Source organism: Solanum stenotomum, chromosome 5 (assembly GCF_019186545.1).
Source record: "Solanum stenotomum isolate F172 chromosome 5, ASM1918654v1, whole genome shotgun sequence".
Taxonomy (NCBI): Eukaryota; Viridiplantae; Streptophyta; class Magnoliopsida; order Solanales; family Solanaceae; genus Solanum; species Solanum stenotomum.
In genome coordinates this window covers 50,159,519-50,179,536 of record NC_064286.1, presented here as the reverse complement: position 1 = coordinate 50,179,536, position 20,018 = coordinate 50,159,519, and the positions used below count along the sequence as shown (strand labels likewise).

Below are 20,018 nucleotides of genomic sequence, written 5' to 3'. Positions count from 1 at the left end.
AGAACAGAAACAGTTCAGAATTTTTCAACATCTTCAATTATTCACGAAATTATCTCAAATTTCGACTATATCATTAATTTCGTTTTCGTTTTTTTTTTATAACAAAACTCTAAAATTATTTGTAGAGTTCAAAAAATTCACATGTATTAAGAATATTCCAAAAAAAAATAATGAAAATCAGTCCCAAGATTTCAATTTTTTGGTTTGATTTGTGTTTTTGTAGTTATTTTTGACATTAGATCTTTGTTTTCTACTATTTTTTGAGTCTATGTTCTAAATTTCAAATGATTTGAAGTTGCGGGGGAAAATTCTACCATTAAAAAATGTTGAAGTTTTGAAACTTTGAAAAAATTTCATGCGGGTCTTGTTGAGTTAGGTTGAATTCGAGCTAAAAAAATACTGAGTTTGGTATCTAGCTCGGAAGGAAACTACTCTTGAAATTTGAAGTGATTTCGTGAAGAATTGAAAAAAGTTTAAAATTTGAAAATTGTTAATGTTCTTAAGGTGTTTTTGGTGTTCTTAAGGAAGAAGAAGCAAAAATCACATTTGATCCAAAAATCTCAATTGAAAAATGTCAAAAGTTGTTCGGGTATAAAAAATAATTTTACAAAATTGGAGTTAAAAAATGACATGAATAAGCATTTTCTTTAACAACAATTGTTGGTGTATTATACCACAAATACAAAATATTGCAGTTGAAAATAACATGACAAAAATGAATGATCAAATCCTTAGGCTGAAGCGCGGATATCTCGCTCTTTTTATGGAGATTCAAGCCCACTGCAGCATAATCTACACCGATTCAGCAGTATATCTCTTGACTTGTCCCCTCCAGAATACAACAGTCAATAACGTGCACAACTCAAGCAACTCCGGATTAGTTAAGAGTCCAAAGTTCCACACTCTTGTCAACTTATACCCACTAACATATGCACTTAATATTTTTATTTTAATATTAAAATGATAAACACCCACAACAATAATATAGATGAGCCAATTTTTAACGAATAATATAAATAATCATTTTTTCAAAGTTTAATGACATATTTGAGTCTTTTATCTATTAAATAAACAAACAAAAAAGGAACAGACGATATGAAACATTACATCAAAGTACGTGATGAAAAATAATGTGATTTTTTTTTTTTGCTCAGTGATTACTCCTATTAATCTTCCTTATTCGGGAAAAGACGAAAACAGATCAATAATAGGAAGTAAAAAATATTTTTACTTTTTAAATTTTGTAACTGTTAAAATTTTATAAGTTGAATTTTATTTTTTAGTATAATTTAAGGACTTATTTAGCAATTTTAATTTAACTAAAAGAGATTTACTAAGCATACGATTAAAGACATGCCCAATGTATTAATTATGAGTTCGTCTAAGCCCCTATATCTTGGCTTAAAGTTATATACATGTTAAAGAAATCATATACCGGTAATAGATTTTGTATTTAATAATCTGATAAATATAGTAGAGTGATGAATTTAAATTCATAAAGTTCAAATTCTAGATTCGAATCTACGTGGCTCAAAGTAAAAACTTTTCTAAACATAAATGTATGCTTAAGTTGATAGGGCTTGCGAGTTACGTCTAAGCCTCACGATACTTCCGCACATTGCATCTTTATTATCCATGCTCTAAAACTCGCCTCATAAGCGTCTTGTAAATACCATTTTCTTAGTTTCAAAATAAATGGTATTTTAGAGTTTCAGGAAGAAATTGATCCTATTTTTTAAAAAAATACCCCTGTTTACATAAGTAAGAACAATTAATTAGTTTTTCTTTGATGTGGGTAAGTAAGTAAAAATATTCTATATTTTCTAGGATTAAATATTTTAAAGAGAAAAGACATTAAAAACACCACTTATTTAAAACGAAGAAAGGAATCATTAATAACTACTCATGGCTCATTTACCGATAACTGGGAGCTTAGGCTTCGAAGGAGTAATGTGCATTAAGACTACGCAATTTCATCATTTTCCTTCAAAATTTTTCGTTCATTTTAAATTGTCATATTGCGTTTTTTAAAGTTAATTTGACTAATTTTTAAAGTTAAACTAGATTACATTAATTTGATATCTTAAATAAAAGATTTAGATGTTCAAAAACTATACAAAAATGACTATAAATTGTAATTTTTACATATCAACATGATAAAAAAAATACACCGTAAAATGTTAGTCAAACTTATAGTTTGTCTCTAAAAAAAATCATGACAATTAAAAATGGATAGAGAAAGTATACTCTACTCTATATTAAGTAAATTATTGGGATATGACATATTTTTTTAAAAAATATTTAAGGACATAATTAAATGGAGTACTATTTTTTTTACTATTATGATTTTGATTAATTTCAAACTATTCTACTAGAAAATGTAAAATAGTTAAAAGGCGAAATGGTCTGGTGGACCCTTATACTTGTATCAGTTTGTATTCTGAACTCTTCTACTTACCCCTTTGTCATCTGGACCCTTAAACTCAATTAAAATGAGACTTTTAAGCCCCTCTGACTGTTGATTAGGCTTGCGTGGCAACTTGATTAATGAGCTGGAATAAATACGTGATTCCACGTGCAAAAGGAGCGTAGAGACATAAGAATTTAAATTAAAAATAATTAAAAGAAAAAAAAAATTAGAATAAAAAGAGAAAACAAAATTAAAAATAAATGTTTCACTTCTTTCTTCTTCCCCCACCCATCCACGTTTCTTTTTTCCTCTTCAACCATCACTTTGTTCTTCCCCACCTAAACCTCCATTTTTCTCTTTCTCCCTTTCCTCGCTCCTTTACAATTTCTTTTTCTCTTTTTTCTTTTTCGTTTTCTCTTCCCCCAAATTAAAAATGAAATTGTGCAAAAAAATTGAACATAATCAGCAAAGGAAAATTCAGAAAATTGATGGGATAAACATAGTTGCCGGAAGAAATATGTCTAATGAGAATCTTGACCTCTTTGCTGTTAACATTGTTCTTGATTTGTTGTTTTTTTCATTTTTCTAGGGTAAAGTGTCAAGATCTGGTAGTTTTGAATGGTGAAAAGTAATTGTTGAATATTTTTATGAAATTAGATGAAGACTTCCTATTCTTCCCCATCTTCAATCTTTCACAGCAATCGTCTCCTTCTAATCCCTTAAACTTGTCTTTTTCAACTGGTTTCGATAACCCAAGAAAATCTCAGGCGAATTTTGGGTGGATTTCGACGTGTTTCACGGCAGAGGTTGGTGTGAAATTGTATTTGTAAACAGTTTGGGGTGTGAAAATAGTAGTCGGCGTTGGATTACGAAAAGTTTGGCCAGATCTGATTGTGGGGTGGCTTAGGTTGTTGTTATTGTGGAGGTTGGAGGAGGAAAGAAAAATAGTGATGGTGTGTGGTGGAGATGAAGACGGGTGTGGGAGAAAGTATATGTGATTTCGCCGGCAAAAATGGCGACGACGACGGCGATGACTTTCTTTTGGTCGTAAAATAGTGAAAATAAGGAGAATTAGAAATGCCAATAATAAATTAAAATGTTATTATTTTACATTTTATTAAATAATTTTGGTTAATAATTTTTAAAAATAGTTATGAAATAATTATGATATGGCATTAATATATCTGACGTGGATATGACATGTCAATTATATAAAGGAGAGTGAGTTACACACATGGTTGGAGGGGCTTAAAAGTCTCATTTTAATTGAGTTTAAGGGTCCAGATGACAAAGGGGTAAGTAGAAGGGTTCAGAATACAAACTGATACAAGTATAAGGGTCCACCAGACCATTTCGCCTAGTTAAAAACGATCATTAAATAAAGAATAAATATGAAAAATAATAATTAGGTAACTTACAAAAATCTCACTAGTTTAGGAGTTAATTACTTAGATTTACGCTAGTTTGTAATATTACGAATTTTACCAGATTTTGGACTTCATATACATGTATCTGACGCGTCCAGATACGTCTCGATACGTGAATCTCAATCCTCAGATACATGAGGTTAAAATTACGTGTAATTTGTTCTAGATACATTGTATCAAAGTGGAGTCTCGTGTATATGACTCGCTCACTCACCTCTCTCCTATTTCACTCGCCACTCTCTTCCCCCTATATCTGGTATTCTATATACATATATTTAGTATGATTCACATGTATTTGAATCTTACTCGCCTCGCTCTCCTCTCTCTTTTTGTCGCTCGCTTCTCTCCCTATGATTCACATGTATCTGGATCTTGCTCGCCTCTCTCTTAAATTTTGAATAATTCAATTATCTTGATTTTTTTTTTTCAATAGTTCACTTAATAAGAACCTACACCAGTGAGATTTATATATTTGAGATGCAAGAGAAATGTTTGTCTAGAAAGTTAGAAGGACACCTAAAAACAACATCAATTTAGCATTTTTCCAAGTACATACTTAAATTTAAAAAAATCTATAAAATAAAATAATAATTTTAAAAACTTGACCAACTATTAAAAGAAAGAGCAACTTTCACATATAGCAAACACAAAATTCATATTTGTATGCTATAGCAAAATTTGCATAATTACGCTCCATAGCAAACATAAATATGTATATTTCGCTATACATATACAAAAGAAAGCAGTTGTATAATCTGCTTTGGTATACATATACAAAAAAATCAATTGTATAAAGTGAGAGAGACGAGTGAGTGAGCGAGATCTGGGAGAGGGGAGAGAGGAGAACGAAAATATATGTATATATACAATTTTCACGCATTCTATACATTTGTGTTTTGTATAAAGTGAGAGAGGCGAGTGAGAGAGCGAGATCTGGGAGAGTGGCGAGCAAAATCTAGGAGAGGGGAGAGAGGGGGAATGAAATTATATGTATATATACAATTTTCTCTCACTTTATACAAACACAAACACATTTTATACAATTTGCGTTTTTTGTATAAAGTGAGAGAGGCGAGTGATAGAGCGAGATCTGGGAGAGTGCAAGCGAGATCTGGGAGAGGGGAGAAAGGGGAACGAAAGTATATGTATATATACAATTTTCTCTCGCTTTATACAAATACAAACACACTTTATACACTTGCGTTTGTATAAAAAACGAGAGAGGCGAGGGAGAGAACGAGAGTGGCGAGCGAGATTCAACAGGAGAGAGGTGAAATAACAACAATTGGTTATGAGGTACAATTAAATCAAACTATATTTATAGCATTTAATTTGAATTAATAGTTTGTTATTATATACAATTTTCCCTAAAAGAAATGAGGGGTAAATTGTAATTTACATTACATATAGGGCCAGGTTTGATATTAATAAAATTGATTAAAAATCAAGTCTTCCTCTTTCCCCAAATTTTCCAATTACAGTAATGGATACTGCTCTGTTTTCTCCTTCTTCCTTGTTCGCCGGCAGTGATAGCAACTCCTCCGGTACACTTTAAAAAAAAAAAAAAAAATTCTAACAATATTCATATATGATTTTCGTAATGCATTCATGTTACATTCGTTAAAGTTTTTTTTTTGGTTGCAGATGAAGAGAACACGGAGGCTCAACAAAATTTTGTGGAGAGGAGGCACCAGTTCCCTGAAATGGTGAGTTCAATTAGATTCTGTATTTTGGGTTCCTAGCAATTTTGTAGTAGTTATTGATTATTACCATTAAAATTCAAGAGCTAAAAGTAAATGAGTATTAAGATTTTTAGACGCCAGATCTTTTGTATATGTGTAAATGGAAGTTGGTATAATTTTTTCTTTTTCAATAACTGTGGTGGCCGGGCCAACTTGTGTGAACCTCGATTAACCTCCCACCAATAATAAGTATTAGGTACTTCTGTCCACCAAGGCTAGAACAACAGATGATAGGTCGCTCAAGCCATTTCACGAGTCTTGTTACTATTTTGAGAAGGAAAGATAGTACCTTTAGGAGTCGTTTGGTGTGAAGGATAAAAATAAATAGTGATGAGATTTTTGTATCTTGTTTGGTTGCCATGTTTGGGATAACTTATCCCACCATTTATATCATAGTGATGAGATAAGTTATCCCATATACATGGTAGGATAAGTTATCCCAGGACAACTAATCCCAGAATAAGGATAACTTGTTCCCAACCAAACGACCCCTTAGCTGATAAACTTCATAAATCAGAAAAACAGTTCCTTTAGTTGAGAAGGAAAGATCTCTGTGATAGGATTTGAACAGTGAGGTCGCTTTTCCCCTTGGTCTTAGGTGAAGATTGATGTTTGTACATTCATTCACTTATTGATTTCATGTTGTTATCTTTTACTATGTTTATATTTAAGGACATGAGATGTGCTCTTTTTGTTTTTACTGGAGAATTTTAAGTTGCTTGCTGCTTATCAAATCTTGTTGGTTTAAAAGAAACATCGTGGTTGCAAGTTGCAATGTAATGATCTAATGAATCTTTCCAAATTATCTATAGTTCACTTGGACGATTACCTAGAAAATTTTCCTTTCTCGTTGCCATATCTTGTGGGTGGATGTTTGGGCTTAATCGGCCTGGATTTTATTTTCCTGCACAATAATACCATCTTCCAATTAAATAAATAGCTTGAGATTGTTATATATCAGCATTCAGTTTATTGACCAAATCTTTACTTGTCAGAAGTTAATAGGGGATCAAATCATGTTTCAGGATTTATCACAATGCTGCTGCTTCCTTGTATTTTTGCCAAAGTAAATGTGTGTGAGAGATATGTGAGTTCTGTGTAGGTTATTTATTGCTTTGCTCAGCATGGAAACTAATACACTTTGGTTTGTCCACAGGAGTTGCTTATCCAAGAGTTTTCTTTTCACCAGATGAATGCTAATTTACTTTGGCCTGGGACATTTGCATTTGCGGAATGGCTTGCGCAACATACATCCTGGTTAAGAGGGCGTCGCATAATTGAGCTAGGCAGGTAATACCTTAAAGCGTTAAATATGTTGTCCTCTCATCCAAAAAGGTTGGACCTTCTTCAGTATTTTCTCTGCTAAATGATCATAGCATGTGCCCATTGCACAAGCTGTGTAGAACTTTGCTTCAAAGTTCATGGTGCAAGCGAACCTTGCTGCTATTCTGTTTAAATGTTCGTTATAAGCTTAAGAAACAAACTTCCTTTTCAATATCAAATAATGTTTTTTGTTAATGACTGTCATATTAGCAATTTTCAGTGACTATTTTCATCTGTAGCCAATGTTTGCACGATGCTGTTCCAACTAATATCCTTTCAATATACTGCTAAGCTCTGCAAAGTAATAGAGAACATTAATAAAAACACTTTTTTTTTTTTTGACAAGGTAACTTTGTATTCATACCAAAAAACTCATCAGGTAAAAACTGATGAGGTGGGATTACAAAAAAAAAAAAAAAGCACTTTTGATACCAGGAGTATAGTGAGCTTCATATATATATATATATATATATATATTTCCAAAAAATTGGTTGAGGGATGGGATTCAGATCAAAATTTTTTTTCCTTTTTGTCTGAAACCTTGGCATATATCTAAATTGTACCCCTCCGGTGGAGATCTCTCTCTCTCTATATATATGTATGTATCTCTATCTATCTTCAATAGCAAAATCGAAGATGAAGCAGGATCCCAGCGTGAAAAAAATCAGTTGGTGAATTGAATAAAATGTACATTTTTGAGCAGTCACTGCTTTGTTCGAAGAATTTTTTTACTTGCACGTTTTAGAGGTGATCTATAGTTCTGATTTGTGAAGTTTGTCAATGTGAGGACTGAGGTGTTTGACCTTCATTAATATTTTATCATTTTTCATTCTCTTTTGTTGTTCAGTTGGCAATCTCATTTGTATCTGTTATGCTATTGACTGAAAGAGTTCTATTTTATTTGCGTTTGTTTCTGTCCCCTTGGCTCTCATGTGTATCTAATGTGAAAAGAGGAAAGTGGAAGATAAGAATAACATTAAGTTATAAACATCAACTGGTGTCTTTTCCTTCCTCTTTCTGCTTCCTTCCCTTTATTGAACATGGTGGTCCTCGTGCTACCTTTTGAGTTTGTCACAGTGGAACCGGAGCTTTGGCTATATTCTTGAGCAAATCATATCAACTTGATATTACAACGTCGGACTATGATGATCCTGATATTGAAGAGAACATAGCACATAATTGCCAGGCGAATGGCGTTTCACCTATCCTTCCTCACATAAGGCGTTAGTTCTTTTCTCCATGAAGTTTATTCCCTTACTTCTTTTATCACCACAATGCAAATTCTCTCTGGGAAAAAACCTATAAACCATGAACACTTAACTTCTATTTTGATATATACAAGTTATGCTTTCGTAACTTTCGAAAATAAATTGGCATTGCTCTCAGATTCATGGGGAGATGTGTTTCCAGTAGCTGATCCTGACTGGGACCTCATCATTGCAAGTGATATCTTACTATGTAAGTAGTTCGCCTCAGGCTCTCTATGATCCTTCCTACGATCCTATCCCTTGCTATTATCTTGTACGTGTCAGCTGGTATTTCTTGTGCGTATCCTCGAACTTTCCCCTTAATTCTCATTTCTTCTTGTTCATTTGCTACTTGCAGATGTGAAACAATATGAGAACTTGGTAAAGACTCTATGCTTTCTATTGAAATCCTACAAGCCAAAAGTTAATGAAACAGGTTCTGGAACTAGTGAAGAAAAAGGTCAGTATATACTTTTTGTAAAGCTTACCTATTAATCTTAGACATCACTAATTAACCGGTCTATCAAAACTTATGGCTCAGATACATGTCCTTTGCCTCGGCCAGCTTTCTTAATGAGCTGGAGACGCAGGATAGGGAAAGAAGACGAATCACTCTTTTTCACAGGATGTGAAAAGGCTGGTCTTGAAGTAAACCATTTGGGATCTCGTGTGTATTGCATTAAACCCAAAGAAACCAGTGCCATTGAATACGTTGAGTGAACTTTATGAGCTTATGGAACTGAGGTTTAACTTTGTGCTGGCTACCTCCACCGCCAGGGCATAGGGTCTAGTGTCCTTTGCTGTATCTTCATGTGTTATTCTTCCAGTAGATGGGGCTCGTATATGTTCTGCAATACTCCTCGTTAATGCTCCTCCGGTATGAAGAGTTCTTAATGTTAATCGAAGTACCCGAATGGATGATGTACGATGATTATTTTCTTTTCTTTTCGAGACACATGAAGCTACCTACATGTAGAGGAAAGTCCCATGATGAAATGTAACAGTTAGCCTCATTTGATATTTTTAGGATATTAGTTTTGAGAAGTAGTGTTTATCCTAGAGTGTATCTTTTAAGCAGATTTTTTCATATTCATTCAGCAGCATTATTTTTATGGAAATTATCTCATTGAATAGAGATAAAAGGGACTATCCCTTACGAATCGTTTGAACAAAAAGGATAAAAATCCCCAAAAAACACAAAATATTTTTTTCCCCATGTAATTGAAGAATAACAACTATTACGAAGTTCTAAATTTCACAAATAAAACTTCTAACAACTGATTTTGAGATAACTTATCTTGGTATCTCGGCTTTTGTTTTTTAAACAAATTTTGTTTACTAGATGTCAAAGGAACTATAAAAAAAGGGAATTTATAATCAACAACGCTAGATTCGTGTCAAGTCAAACAACAACAGATTACTTTTACTTTTGACCTACCTCTATATAAATGACACCAATTTTGTCATGTTATCCTTTTCTCACAGCCGTTGGTTTATTATCAACCATACAAAGTCTTTTGGAAGTTGAAAGTCATCTCCCTCCAAAGTCAAATCTGAAAAATTGACACAAAGAGCCTTTTTCTCTTCACAAAAAATGGCGTTCTCACTCCAGCTCCATCAAATCTTCCTTTCGCACACTAGATTTTGCTCCCAACCAAAATCAATAACTAATCCTCTAATCTCACTCAAATTACCGTCGATTCATCCACTCGCCGTTGCTCAAAACGCCGCCATTAGCAACATTGACAGTGCTGGTGTCGCCGCCATTGACGGTTCAGCTGAGGAAGTACTTTTACCTCCACAGCTCAGGCGAGAACTGATGCCAAAACATGTTGCAGTGATAATGGACGGGAATAGAAGGTGGGCTAAAATGAGAGGATTGCCGGTTGCCTTAGGTTACGAAGCCGGTATTCGAGCTGTTAGGAATATTATTGAGCTGTGTGGAAATTGGGGAATTAGGGTTCTTACTTTGTTTGCATTTTCCTCTGATAATTGGTTACGTCCTAAAGTAAAGTCTATAAAATTCCCTTTAATTATGTGTTGTGTAATTTGTTTGTGTTTGCTGTTGTTGATCTTCTTTTGTTGCTTATGTTATAGGTGGAAGTTGATATTTTGATGAGCTTATTCGAAAGAGCACTGAATGATGAACTTGAAAATTTTTCCAGGTAAATGACTTTAGAATCCATAAACTGCAAATTCTGAATCACTCTGTTCTCTAAATGTTTGTAGTTTTGTCAATGCTCATGAACAATGTGTTTGTTAATTCTATATCGGTTCATGGTTATCTTGATTGCTAGTGTAATCTTGCCTAACTAATATGTTTGCTTCCGGTATTATGCATCTTAGTAACGAATGTAGTGTTTTTTGTTTTATGCGTGATAGAATGTGGAAGAAATATAATAGTAAAAGTGTATCTGAAGACAAAAATGCTCTTAAGTCAGACAATTCCAATATAATAAGCTCCATATTACTTTTCACTGCCGAACAATCTCTGTATTATTATTCCATTGCATAGCATCATTGCTTTGTGTAATATTGTATAACTAGTTCATCAACCAAATGACCGCTTAGTACACAAAGCGCTGTTTATAAGGATATGGCTTTAGGGATTCTTGTTGTGTGCTATACTACAATTTTGTAGTATTGCCTCACAAGTCAGAAGTAGTCAAAATCCCAATATTATTATTGCACTTCTAAGATCATTAATCAGTTGAAATTACTGTCAAGATGAATGTTCAATGTGTTACACTGGTTGATCGAAAGCTTCAACTTTTATTAGTGCAATTGCTTTGGTGAGATCATTAATTGGCTGAAATTACTGTCGAGATGAATGTTGAACGTGTTAAGGCTGGTTGATCGATAACTTTGACTTAAGTGGCTCATTATGTTTATACTGCAACTTCATTAGTACCAATTCTGATTTGCACTGCCAAAAGATACATATTCGCATAACCTCTCCTCTTTTTTCTTCTTAAAGCTTTTACCTTGAGGTATAATGATTGACTCTCTGTAGTCTAAGGAGTTCCCTTATATGCTTTATTGGATTTCTACAGAGCAGGGATTCAAATATCTATAATTGGAGACTCCAGTAAGCTCCCCAAGTCATTGCAGGACTTACTAGATAAAGCTGTAAAGACTACTAAGGAAAATTCACGACTTCACCTCGTTGTTGCAGTTAACTATAGTGGACAGCATGATGTTGTACAAGCTTGTCAGACCATTGCTCAAAAAGTGAAGGATGGCATTATTGAAACCAAAGACATTAATAGTTTCCTAATAGAGCAGGAATTACAAACAAACTGTATCGATTTCCCTTGTCCTGATTTGCTTATAAGGACTAGTGGGGAGCTAAGGCTTAGCAATTTCTTACTCTGGCAGTTGGCTTATGCTGAACTGTTCTTTTCACATTCACATTGGCCTGATTTTGGAGAAGCTGAACTTATGGAGGCTTTGTCTTCATTTCAACAAAGGCAGAGGCGCTACGGTAGACAGAGCTCCTAGCTTTATGCCATGGACTTTTGGATTAATTGTGAGGCTGAGAAAGCCTTATTGAGATCATTGAAGGTGAGTTCTTATGAGAAACGAGTCTGAGGTACTTAAGAGCGATGTTGTCTGATTCTTTTTGGAGGATCCAATGCAGGTGCAGCGCGCAGCATTGGGTAACCCTTGTCTCATGATCCTGCAAATGGACAGCTGTGAGACATTTCATCTAATAGCCAATTAGAGCGAGCTCTACCTTGTCTCCAACTAGCACACGAGGCAAGATCGATGACTTGTTGCTAAGGTGGTAAATACGGTATCTCAGACACCTGACCACGAAGCATCTGGGATGGTCACAAACAACTGGTATAGACTGGAAATGAGGGAAGATAAGTGACTCGTGGTGGGCGTTTGATTATTGTAAGTCGTGATTGCAGTCTTCACATTATCGGCATATCATCTTTTCTTTGTTTGTCTAATTTCCTTTTACATTGCCTCAACTTGCTGAAAGTTGCAATTACATGATGCCACTATGATGCATTTGAATTCGTAGTTTGAGCAAGTTATACATGTAATGATGCATATAGTTTAATGATGGTTCGATTTGGATCTGTTTTTCCTTAAAAAGGAAATCAAACCGAACCAATTAAATCAAGTTTTTGTGCATCGGAATTTATTGTTTTTTCTTTTAATAGTAGTGACATGTGACAAATCATTGAAAATTACTTAAAAACAAGTGACGAACCAAATGAATCATATACATGAGTTGACAAATTACATCCTGCTCATATCTTATAGAATAACCAAGAGTTTGAGACAGTTAGAACTGAAAGTTTGAAACTAAAACCTAAGTCACTGGCTTTATATACTAAGGAGGTGTTTGGATTGATTCTTTTAAATTTACTTATAAGTTAAAAGTCATAAATTGAGGCTCTTTTTTTTTCTTCAGCTTTAAAAAAGTAATAAAAAAATAACTTAAAAGTCAAAAGTCACTCCAAACACCCAACTAAATGATATAAATATAATTTATTGATTTACAATAGGGCTATCGGTTAACATATTAAGGAAAAAAATTGAATTATTAAGAATCGATAACCCGATTATAATAAAATTAAGACTGTTAGCAAAATCATTGAACAAATTACCCATTATCAATAAACCAATAACTATTTTTAGTTTGAATTATTTGTTTCGGTTCGATTCGATTTCGAACAATCCTATCCATTATCGATAAACTAATAAATTTTTTTTGGCTAAAATTAATTGTTTCGATTCGCTTTTGAACAATCCTACAAGAGTGTAAAAAAATAATATGTATCATTAAATTTTTATATAAAAATATAAATACATATGCAATTATAATTTTTAATAGATAGTTATATAGTTAATTTGATTCGATTTTTTTTTTTTGCTTAAAATTAAACTCAATTTTTATCAATTTAAAGTCAAAATCAAATCAAATCAAACATATAAAGATTTTTTTTAATTCAATTTTTTTGATTATGTGTGAACACCCTAAATTGCTTGTAGAATTCAAATTGTATAATTTGGATTTTTTGTTTGTTTTAATTAGTAGCCACTAGCCACACGTACGTTGCGTATAAATTTGAGGTTTTCTTCTTGCAACAGCAACAAGCAAAACAACCACTTGGTTTGAAAGCAATAGTCATTGTTTTCTATTGTTCTGAAAGCACTAAACAGATAATTCCATTGCACTTGTTTGACTTTCAAATTTTGTGTCGGTTTGGATTAGGGTTGTTCAAACTCGAAACGGAATCAATAATTCAAATTAATAACAACAGTTATTAATTTATCGGTAAAAAGTTATTGATTTAATGGTTTCAATAACGATTTTAATTTTCTTTTATTCTTGGGTTATCAATTCTTAACCGTTTGAAATTTTTTCTTAATGAGTTAACCGATAGCTCGATAATAAAAAAATAAATTATATTTATGCATTTGGTACATAAGTCTTTGACTTAGGATATAGTTTCAAACTTTTATTTCTGATTGTTTGAAACTTTTAGTTAATTCAAAATATGTAAGTATTTGCTTTTGAGCAAGATGCAATCTATCAATTCATGTTATGTTTTATTTAGTTTGTCATCTTGTTTCTAAGGATTTCTTTTTCCAATTTAAATTAACTTACTTTTCGTTTTAGTCAAATCCAAAAGGAATAATACATTCTATAAGTAACAATTTAATTTTAAAATATCAATTTTACCCTTAATGAAATGATTTATAGTCCCACACATTTCTATAATTTCTTTTAAAACCACAAGTTTTAAAAGTCTTCATTTCTTTCTTCAACTCCAAGTCGAACTACCTCACATAAAGTGAGACAGAAAAAATACTTTTTTAATCAAACCTTAATAATTAAATCGATAATCAAACCGATAACGATCAATACCTAATAAGCAATAACGATCACCTTGTTTTTCAATCACCTTCGGATTTGCTTTTATCTATGTACTAGTTTCTAAAGTATACACGTTGCGCTTGGTGCTTTGTCAATATTTACCAAAATTGAGTGGCATAAAAGGATAAATAGTAATATTAGGCGACTTTTAATTTTTTAAAAATATTATGGACTTTAAAAAATCACCTCACCTATTTATCTTACCTTCTCCAAGTCTGAGTTACGTAAACGAAATAAATTTTAATAATTCAGTTGAATAATGTTCTCTCTTAGGGGTGGACATGATATGATGTGGTATGGTATTGCAAGTTTTGAAATCGTAATGGTATTTGATTTTTGAAACATTATATCGTTATCATACCAATTTAATTTGGTATGGTTCAGTATTTTGAATTTGATTTCGATATGCTATGGTATGGTCAATCGGTAATTATGGTTTGTTGGACTTCAATTAATATATACTCATATAATAAAGTATTATGACTTCAATAATTAGAAAAACTTTCAATTGTATCATACTAACACATTACCCATATAGAAATATATATTCAAAATAAAGTACAAACAACTCTTTTTGTTAATCAATTACATTTTTTTATTTTATTTTTAAATTAAGTCTCATTTGATCATTGATGTGCAAAAAGTTACAATTTTGAGTTTGGCATTCCAAACTTTGTACATGATCATTGAGAAGAGACTAGAGCTCTAGAGACTAACAAAATAAGAAAATTATAGACACAATTCAAGGTGGATCATACACAAAATGAGAAGGTTTAATTTTAATCTGTCTAAAGGATGGGAGACTCCATTGTCCATATTGATTAGCCCTCGAATGTTGCTGGGGAGATTAGAGAAGAGGGTGAAGACCTTGATTTCCTCAATTCTGTGACTTAGCGAGGCTAATGCATCAGCTGGCTTGTTAGCCTCTCTAAAACAGTGGACGATACTAAAATTATGGTCCTCAATCATCTTTTGAATCTCCTGTACCTGGTTGCTGATTTTCCAAGGGGGTTTCCACTCTCTTTTTACAGTTTTGGATAAAAGTAGGGAGTCTGTTTCTCCAATGGCCATCTCCATGCCTTTGCTAGCGCACCATTGAAGACCATAAAGTAATGCTTCTGCTTCCGCCGTATTGCTCGTGCCATTGCCCAAGGGAATGGAGTAGGCAAATATGAAGTCTCCCTCTTGGTCTCTTATTATTCCCCCACCTCCACTTTGACCGTTAGAGCAACTACCATCACTGTTTAGTTTTACTCGTATTGGAGGGGGTTTGATCCATGTTATCGGTATGCTAGTCATTTGTTGGATATTTGCTTCACTAGCTTTGCATATGCTCCTCCAGGTTCCCCCAATATTTATTTTATTGAATTGTTTCTGGGTCACCTGCAAAATGAAGTTAACAATATTAGAGTTGGTTCTGTATTTAGAGGGTCTAGCTCCTTCAAACTTATTACAACATCTCGTTTTCCAAAGTTCCCAACAAATAACTTGAGGAAGAATTTTAACTATGTAGTCGAAGATAGGATTGATGGATTTGTAATTCCACCAGCTAAGGAGAATCATTTTGAGATTATTTCCATTGATTCCTATGCCCAACGGACCAGCAAAGTGTCTCCAGATACTCTTTGCGAAGTCACCTTCACAAAAGAGGTGTTACACATCTTCTAAATCTCTTCTAGCATGAGAAGTAGTGCAGCAGTAACATTTGGGTTCGAGGGTAATGCCCATCTGTGCCACTTGATCATGAGTTGAGAGCTTATTATTAACGGCTCTCCACACTAGAAAAACCATTTTAAAAGGAATTTCTTTTCTCCAAAGTTTGCCATAGAAGTTGTTAACTTCTTTTTTTTTTCCTTAAGCTATCCTAGGTAGACGCAAAAGAGAATTTCCCTGAGTTGGATAGATTCCAGATGGCCCTGTCCTTCTTGTTTTCATCTAACGTAATACCTATGGAGTAGAGTTTGTCCTTGATCTCATTAGTAGGCTGAGAGGTGAAGATATCCCAATTCCAAGTTCTTCTATTGAGGACTTCTCTAAGGTTTATGTCTGGAGGGGTAAAATCCACTGGTATGTGCTTGTAAATAGGCCCCCATGAGCACCACTTATCATACCAGAAGGAGACCTCTCATTTGCCAATTTTCCACTCTATATGAGACTCCATCTCATCTTTGATGTCGCAAATCGCTTTCCAATTCTGGGAATTTCTTTTTTTCCAAGAAGCATTTGAAGGGTGAGAATTATGACAGTATTTGGCTAACATAAAAGAGTTCCAAAGGGATTTGGAAGTTCTGATATTCCACTACTGTTTAGCTCTAAAAGCTTTGCTAGAATCAGTGATGCTTCTAAAGCTAGCTCCTCCTTCAATATAAGGATAACATAGTCTTTTCCATGATGCCCAATGGTATTTTCCAGCATTTTCCTGCCCTGACCAGAAGAATCTAGCCACAAATTTTTCTATAAGATCCAACGTACCTTTCGGAGGGTTAATAGCAATCAAAAGATGGACAGGTAGTGCCAGGAGCATGTGTTTAATGAGGATAGCTCTACCTCCCATTGAAATTAGTTTAGTGTGCCAACCCCTAATCTTACCAATGATGTTGTTCACAATGTCAGCATAATACTCAATTTTTTTCTTCCCTGTGGTTAGAGGGCACCCTAAGTATTTAATGGGGAATTTTTCGTATCGCATCCTTGTGATTCTGCTCATTCTGTTGATAACGACTTGCTTGGTGTTGGGGCTCATTGAGATGCAACTCTTATTTTTGTTAATGAGCTGTCCAGACACCTTTTCATAGATGGCTAAGGTGTTGAGGACTCTTCTCATGCTTCTTATGCTTCCGTTGCAGAAAAGAATGGTATCGTCTGCAAAGGAGAGATGATTGACATTAGGACAACAGTTATTCATATAAAAAGAGGTGTACCCAACAGAATTGTACATATTATTCATCAATTTAGAAAGAAATTCTGCAGTAAGAATAAAAAGAGATGAAAAGAGTGGATCCCCTTGTCTTAGACCCCTTTCTGACTGAAAGAATCCATGTCTTTTTCCGTTAACTAAAACAAATTACCAATTGTGAGATATGTAATTATGAATTAGGTTGGTCCACTGTTCTCCAAAGCCTAGTTTCCGGAGGATCCTCTTCAAGTAATCCCAAGACACTCTATCGTAAGCTTTTGTCATGTCAAGTTTCATCACCACATTTCCACCCCTGTGAGGTTTGTTGATATCACTGATGATTTCTTGAGCCAGCAAAATGTTTTTCGAGCTAGATCTTCCTTTTATGAAACCACTTTGGTTCTTGGAGATGATCCTAGGAAGGATACTAGAAAGTTTGTTGTTAAGGATTTTGGAAATAATTTTAGAAAACACATTACATAAGCTAATAGGTCTAAGATCTGAAAAGCTTTGAGGGTGATCAATCTTGGGAATCATAACAATGCAGGTGTGGGTATAGAACTTGGTGAGGGTGGCTCCTTTGAAGAAAGAAATTATAGCATTATGCACATCGAGTGAAATAATACTCCAACACTTATGGTAGAACATTCCACTCAATCCATCAGGCCCAGGCGAGCTGTTAGGATCAATAGAGAAAATAGTATCCGTCACTTCCTTGAGCTCAGGGAAGGCATTAATCATAAGGTTATCTTGCTCCGTGATACAACTATCAACACAATCTAGGGAACTGAAATCAGTATTGGTAGGATCTTGAGCAAACAGGTTTCGATAGTAATTCACCGCTCTATTCGCTATAGCATCAGTGTCTTCCAGCCAGTTATCATTATCATCTTGGATTCTTCTGATATTCAGCCTCCTTCTTTTATCTTTAATGGTAGCATGGAAATAGGTTGTGTTAGCATCTCCTTCATTGAACCATTTAACTCTAGCTTTTTGGCTTAGAATGGAATCTTGAATCTTAAGATATCTGGTAAAAATAGCTTATGCTTGGAGAGTTCACATCTGTTCTCAGGAGAATTATCGGTAATACATTTCTCCTCTAAGTCTCTGATAAGTTTTTCCAACCTCTTAGGTTCTTCATAAATGTCCCCAAACGACCATCCACTAAGAGTTTTATTGGTGTTCTTGATTTTCTGTTGAAGAATGTAAAGAGGGTTACCTTGGATGGTGATATTCCAACTGTTCCGAACTGTCTGTAAAAAATTAGGGTGGTCGGCCTAAAAGTTTAAAAACTTGAAATACTTAATACCTTGATATTGGTCTTGCAAAAGATCTACAAGCAGAGGAGCATGATCCGAGCAGGTTCTAGAGAGGTGGATAACCGAGGTGTTATTAAGGTTGTCAAACCAACTATCGTTATAGACAAGCCTATCTAGTCTCTTCCAGATGGTATGAGGAGGATCTCTATGATCGCATCACGTAACTTTCGGACCTGTGAAACCAGCATCCTGTAGCCCACACTCATTTAAACAATCAATAAAATCCATGCTTTCCTCCAACCTGTGAGGTCTACCTCCAATTTTTTCCTCTATGTTAGAAATAACATTAAAATTGCCAATGACTCCCCACGGATCATGGATATTGGTTGCCATAGTTCTAATATCACCCCATAATTCTCTCCTCAGCACTTCCGAGCATTTTGCATAAACAACAGAGAGATAGAAAGATGTGCAGCTGTTATGATCCACTTTAATATTGACATGTTGTTCCTTATCTCGGAGGATGGTAATGTTAATGTCGCTGGTCCACATAAGCCAAATTTTGTTAGAACAATTGTAGAAAGCTTGGTTCATACCCATTTTCCTTTTGAAATTGTCAATCTTACTATTGTCTACCTTTGGTTCTTGGAGGCAGATAAGAGGAAGCTGATATTGGTTTTTCAGAGTTTGGAGTCTCTCAATAGAACCTTTGGACCCTATACCTCTGATATTCCAGAAGATGATCTTAACCATCGGAAACAATAGGATTGGGGTTGTTTTGCTCCTCCATAGAGGATAACTGAGTGGAGTTACTGAAGAATTGACTTCCTCCAATTTGGTCTTGATTTCTTGGGGATAGATTGTTATACTGGGCTATTTTATGTTGCACTTGGTTTATCTTATTGTGATACATATCTGTCAGCTTCCCACTGGTGCTTCCTCTTGTGAGTTCATCATCAGAAATAAAGGTTTCCATATCATCTTCGTGGTATTTTTTAGTCATCTCTTGTGGTTGTTTTGGCTTGTCCCCTATCGTCATGATCTGATCCTGTGGTTGTTCCTTTATTGCATCCGGTGGATCTAGTACCAACATTTTTTCTCTTATATTATCATCTTCCGTGTGGGTGGCCCCACTAGGTAGATTGATAGGGATCCAAGCTACTGTCTTATCAACTTTATTATGCTGCCCTTCTCCTTCCAAAATCACTCCAGAAGGTATGGTGATTTTGCTTTCAAACCTTTGCTTTTTGCCTAGGAGATGTTTTATGGGATTGCCTACGTTGGGTTTTGAGCATTCAACATTTTCTTGAACATGTTTCACCACATTCTCTTGATAGGTTTGGTTATCCTTTATGGTGTGTCTGATTTTGAGGTTATGACGATGTCTTATAGTTTTCTCGCTCTGTCTTTCCTTTGTCTTAGTGGCTTGAGCTTTGTCCCATCTGGTATTCTCAGCTTCAGGAATAGTGATCTGCAACTTGTTTTGGTTTTGTCCTTCTCCAGACCCCCCTTTTTTTATGTCCATATTCAACTCCATGTCTAAGTCATTTAGTTTGTTGAAGGCGTTGCTATTCTGTTTATCGCATATGTTAACCCCTGTAGTATCTTTCTTTTCCACATTGTCGCCTGAGGACGTTGATGATATGAGTCTCTTGTCATTGATTTTCCCTTTATTCTTCTTATTTTCCACCTTTTGCCAAGCTTCAGATCGTGTATTTTCTACATCTTCCATGTTTACAACAGTGTTCATCAACCTCTGTTCTTTCCCCTGTTGTACATGCCCTTGCTTGTTGCTCCCTGAGGTTGTGGCTTCCA

General features: G+C 34.4%; 3 protein-coding genes across 5 annotated transcripts in view; 2 read left to right on the top strand and 1 right to left on the bottom strand.

The window, feature by feature from the left end:
• Positions 1 to 20,018, bottom strand: part of LOC125864400 (acyl-coenzyme A oxidase 4, peroxisomal-like) — a 174,404-nt gene that overhangs the window by 66,141 nt on the left and 88,245 nt on the right. The gene's annotated exons all lie outside the window — the stretch shown is intronic.
• Positions 5,260 to 9,284, top strand: LOC125864410 (uncharacterized). 2 transcript variants are annotated; one of them, XM_049544408.1, is made up of 7 exons: positions 5,260 to 5,381; positions 5,482 to 5,543; positions 6,736 to 6,869; positions 7,980 to 8,125; positions 8,289 to 8,360; positions 8,508 to 8,609; positions 8,691 to 9,284. In XM_049544408.1, exons 1-7 carry the CDS (start codon positions 5,321 to 5,323, stop codon positions 8,867 to 8,869), a joined length of 756 nt encoding a protein of 251 aa, XP_049400365.1. In that variant the 5' UTR covers positions 5,260 to 5,320; the 3' UTR covers positions 8,870 to 9,284. The 2 variants fall into 2 exon arrangements, with proteins under 2 accessions (XP_049400365.1, XP_049400366.1); XM_049544409.1 differs by having other exon boundaries at positions 5,283 to 5,381; positions 8,715 to 9,284.
• LOC125864406 (cis-prenyltransferase 4, chloroplastic) lies at positions 9,660 to 12,275 on the top strand. 2 transcript variants are annotated; one of them, XM_049544405.1, is made up of 4 exons: positions 9,660 to 10,157; positions 10,247 to 10,314; positions 11,203 to 11,237; positions 11,325 to 12,275. In XM_049544405.1, the coding sequence occupies exons 1-4, from the start codon at positions 9,744 to 9,746 to the stop codon at positions 11,648 to 11,650; spliced, it is 843 nt and encodes a 280-aa protein (XP_049400362.1). In that variant the 5' UTR covers positions 9,660 to 9,743; the 3' UTR covers positions 11,651 to 12,275. The 2 variants fall into 2 exon arrangements, with proteins under 2 accessions (XP_049400362.1, XP_049400361.1); XM_049544404.1 differs by having other exon boundaries at positions 9,667 to 10,157; positions 11,203 to 12,275.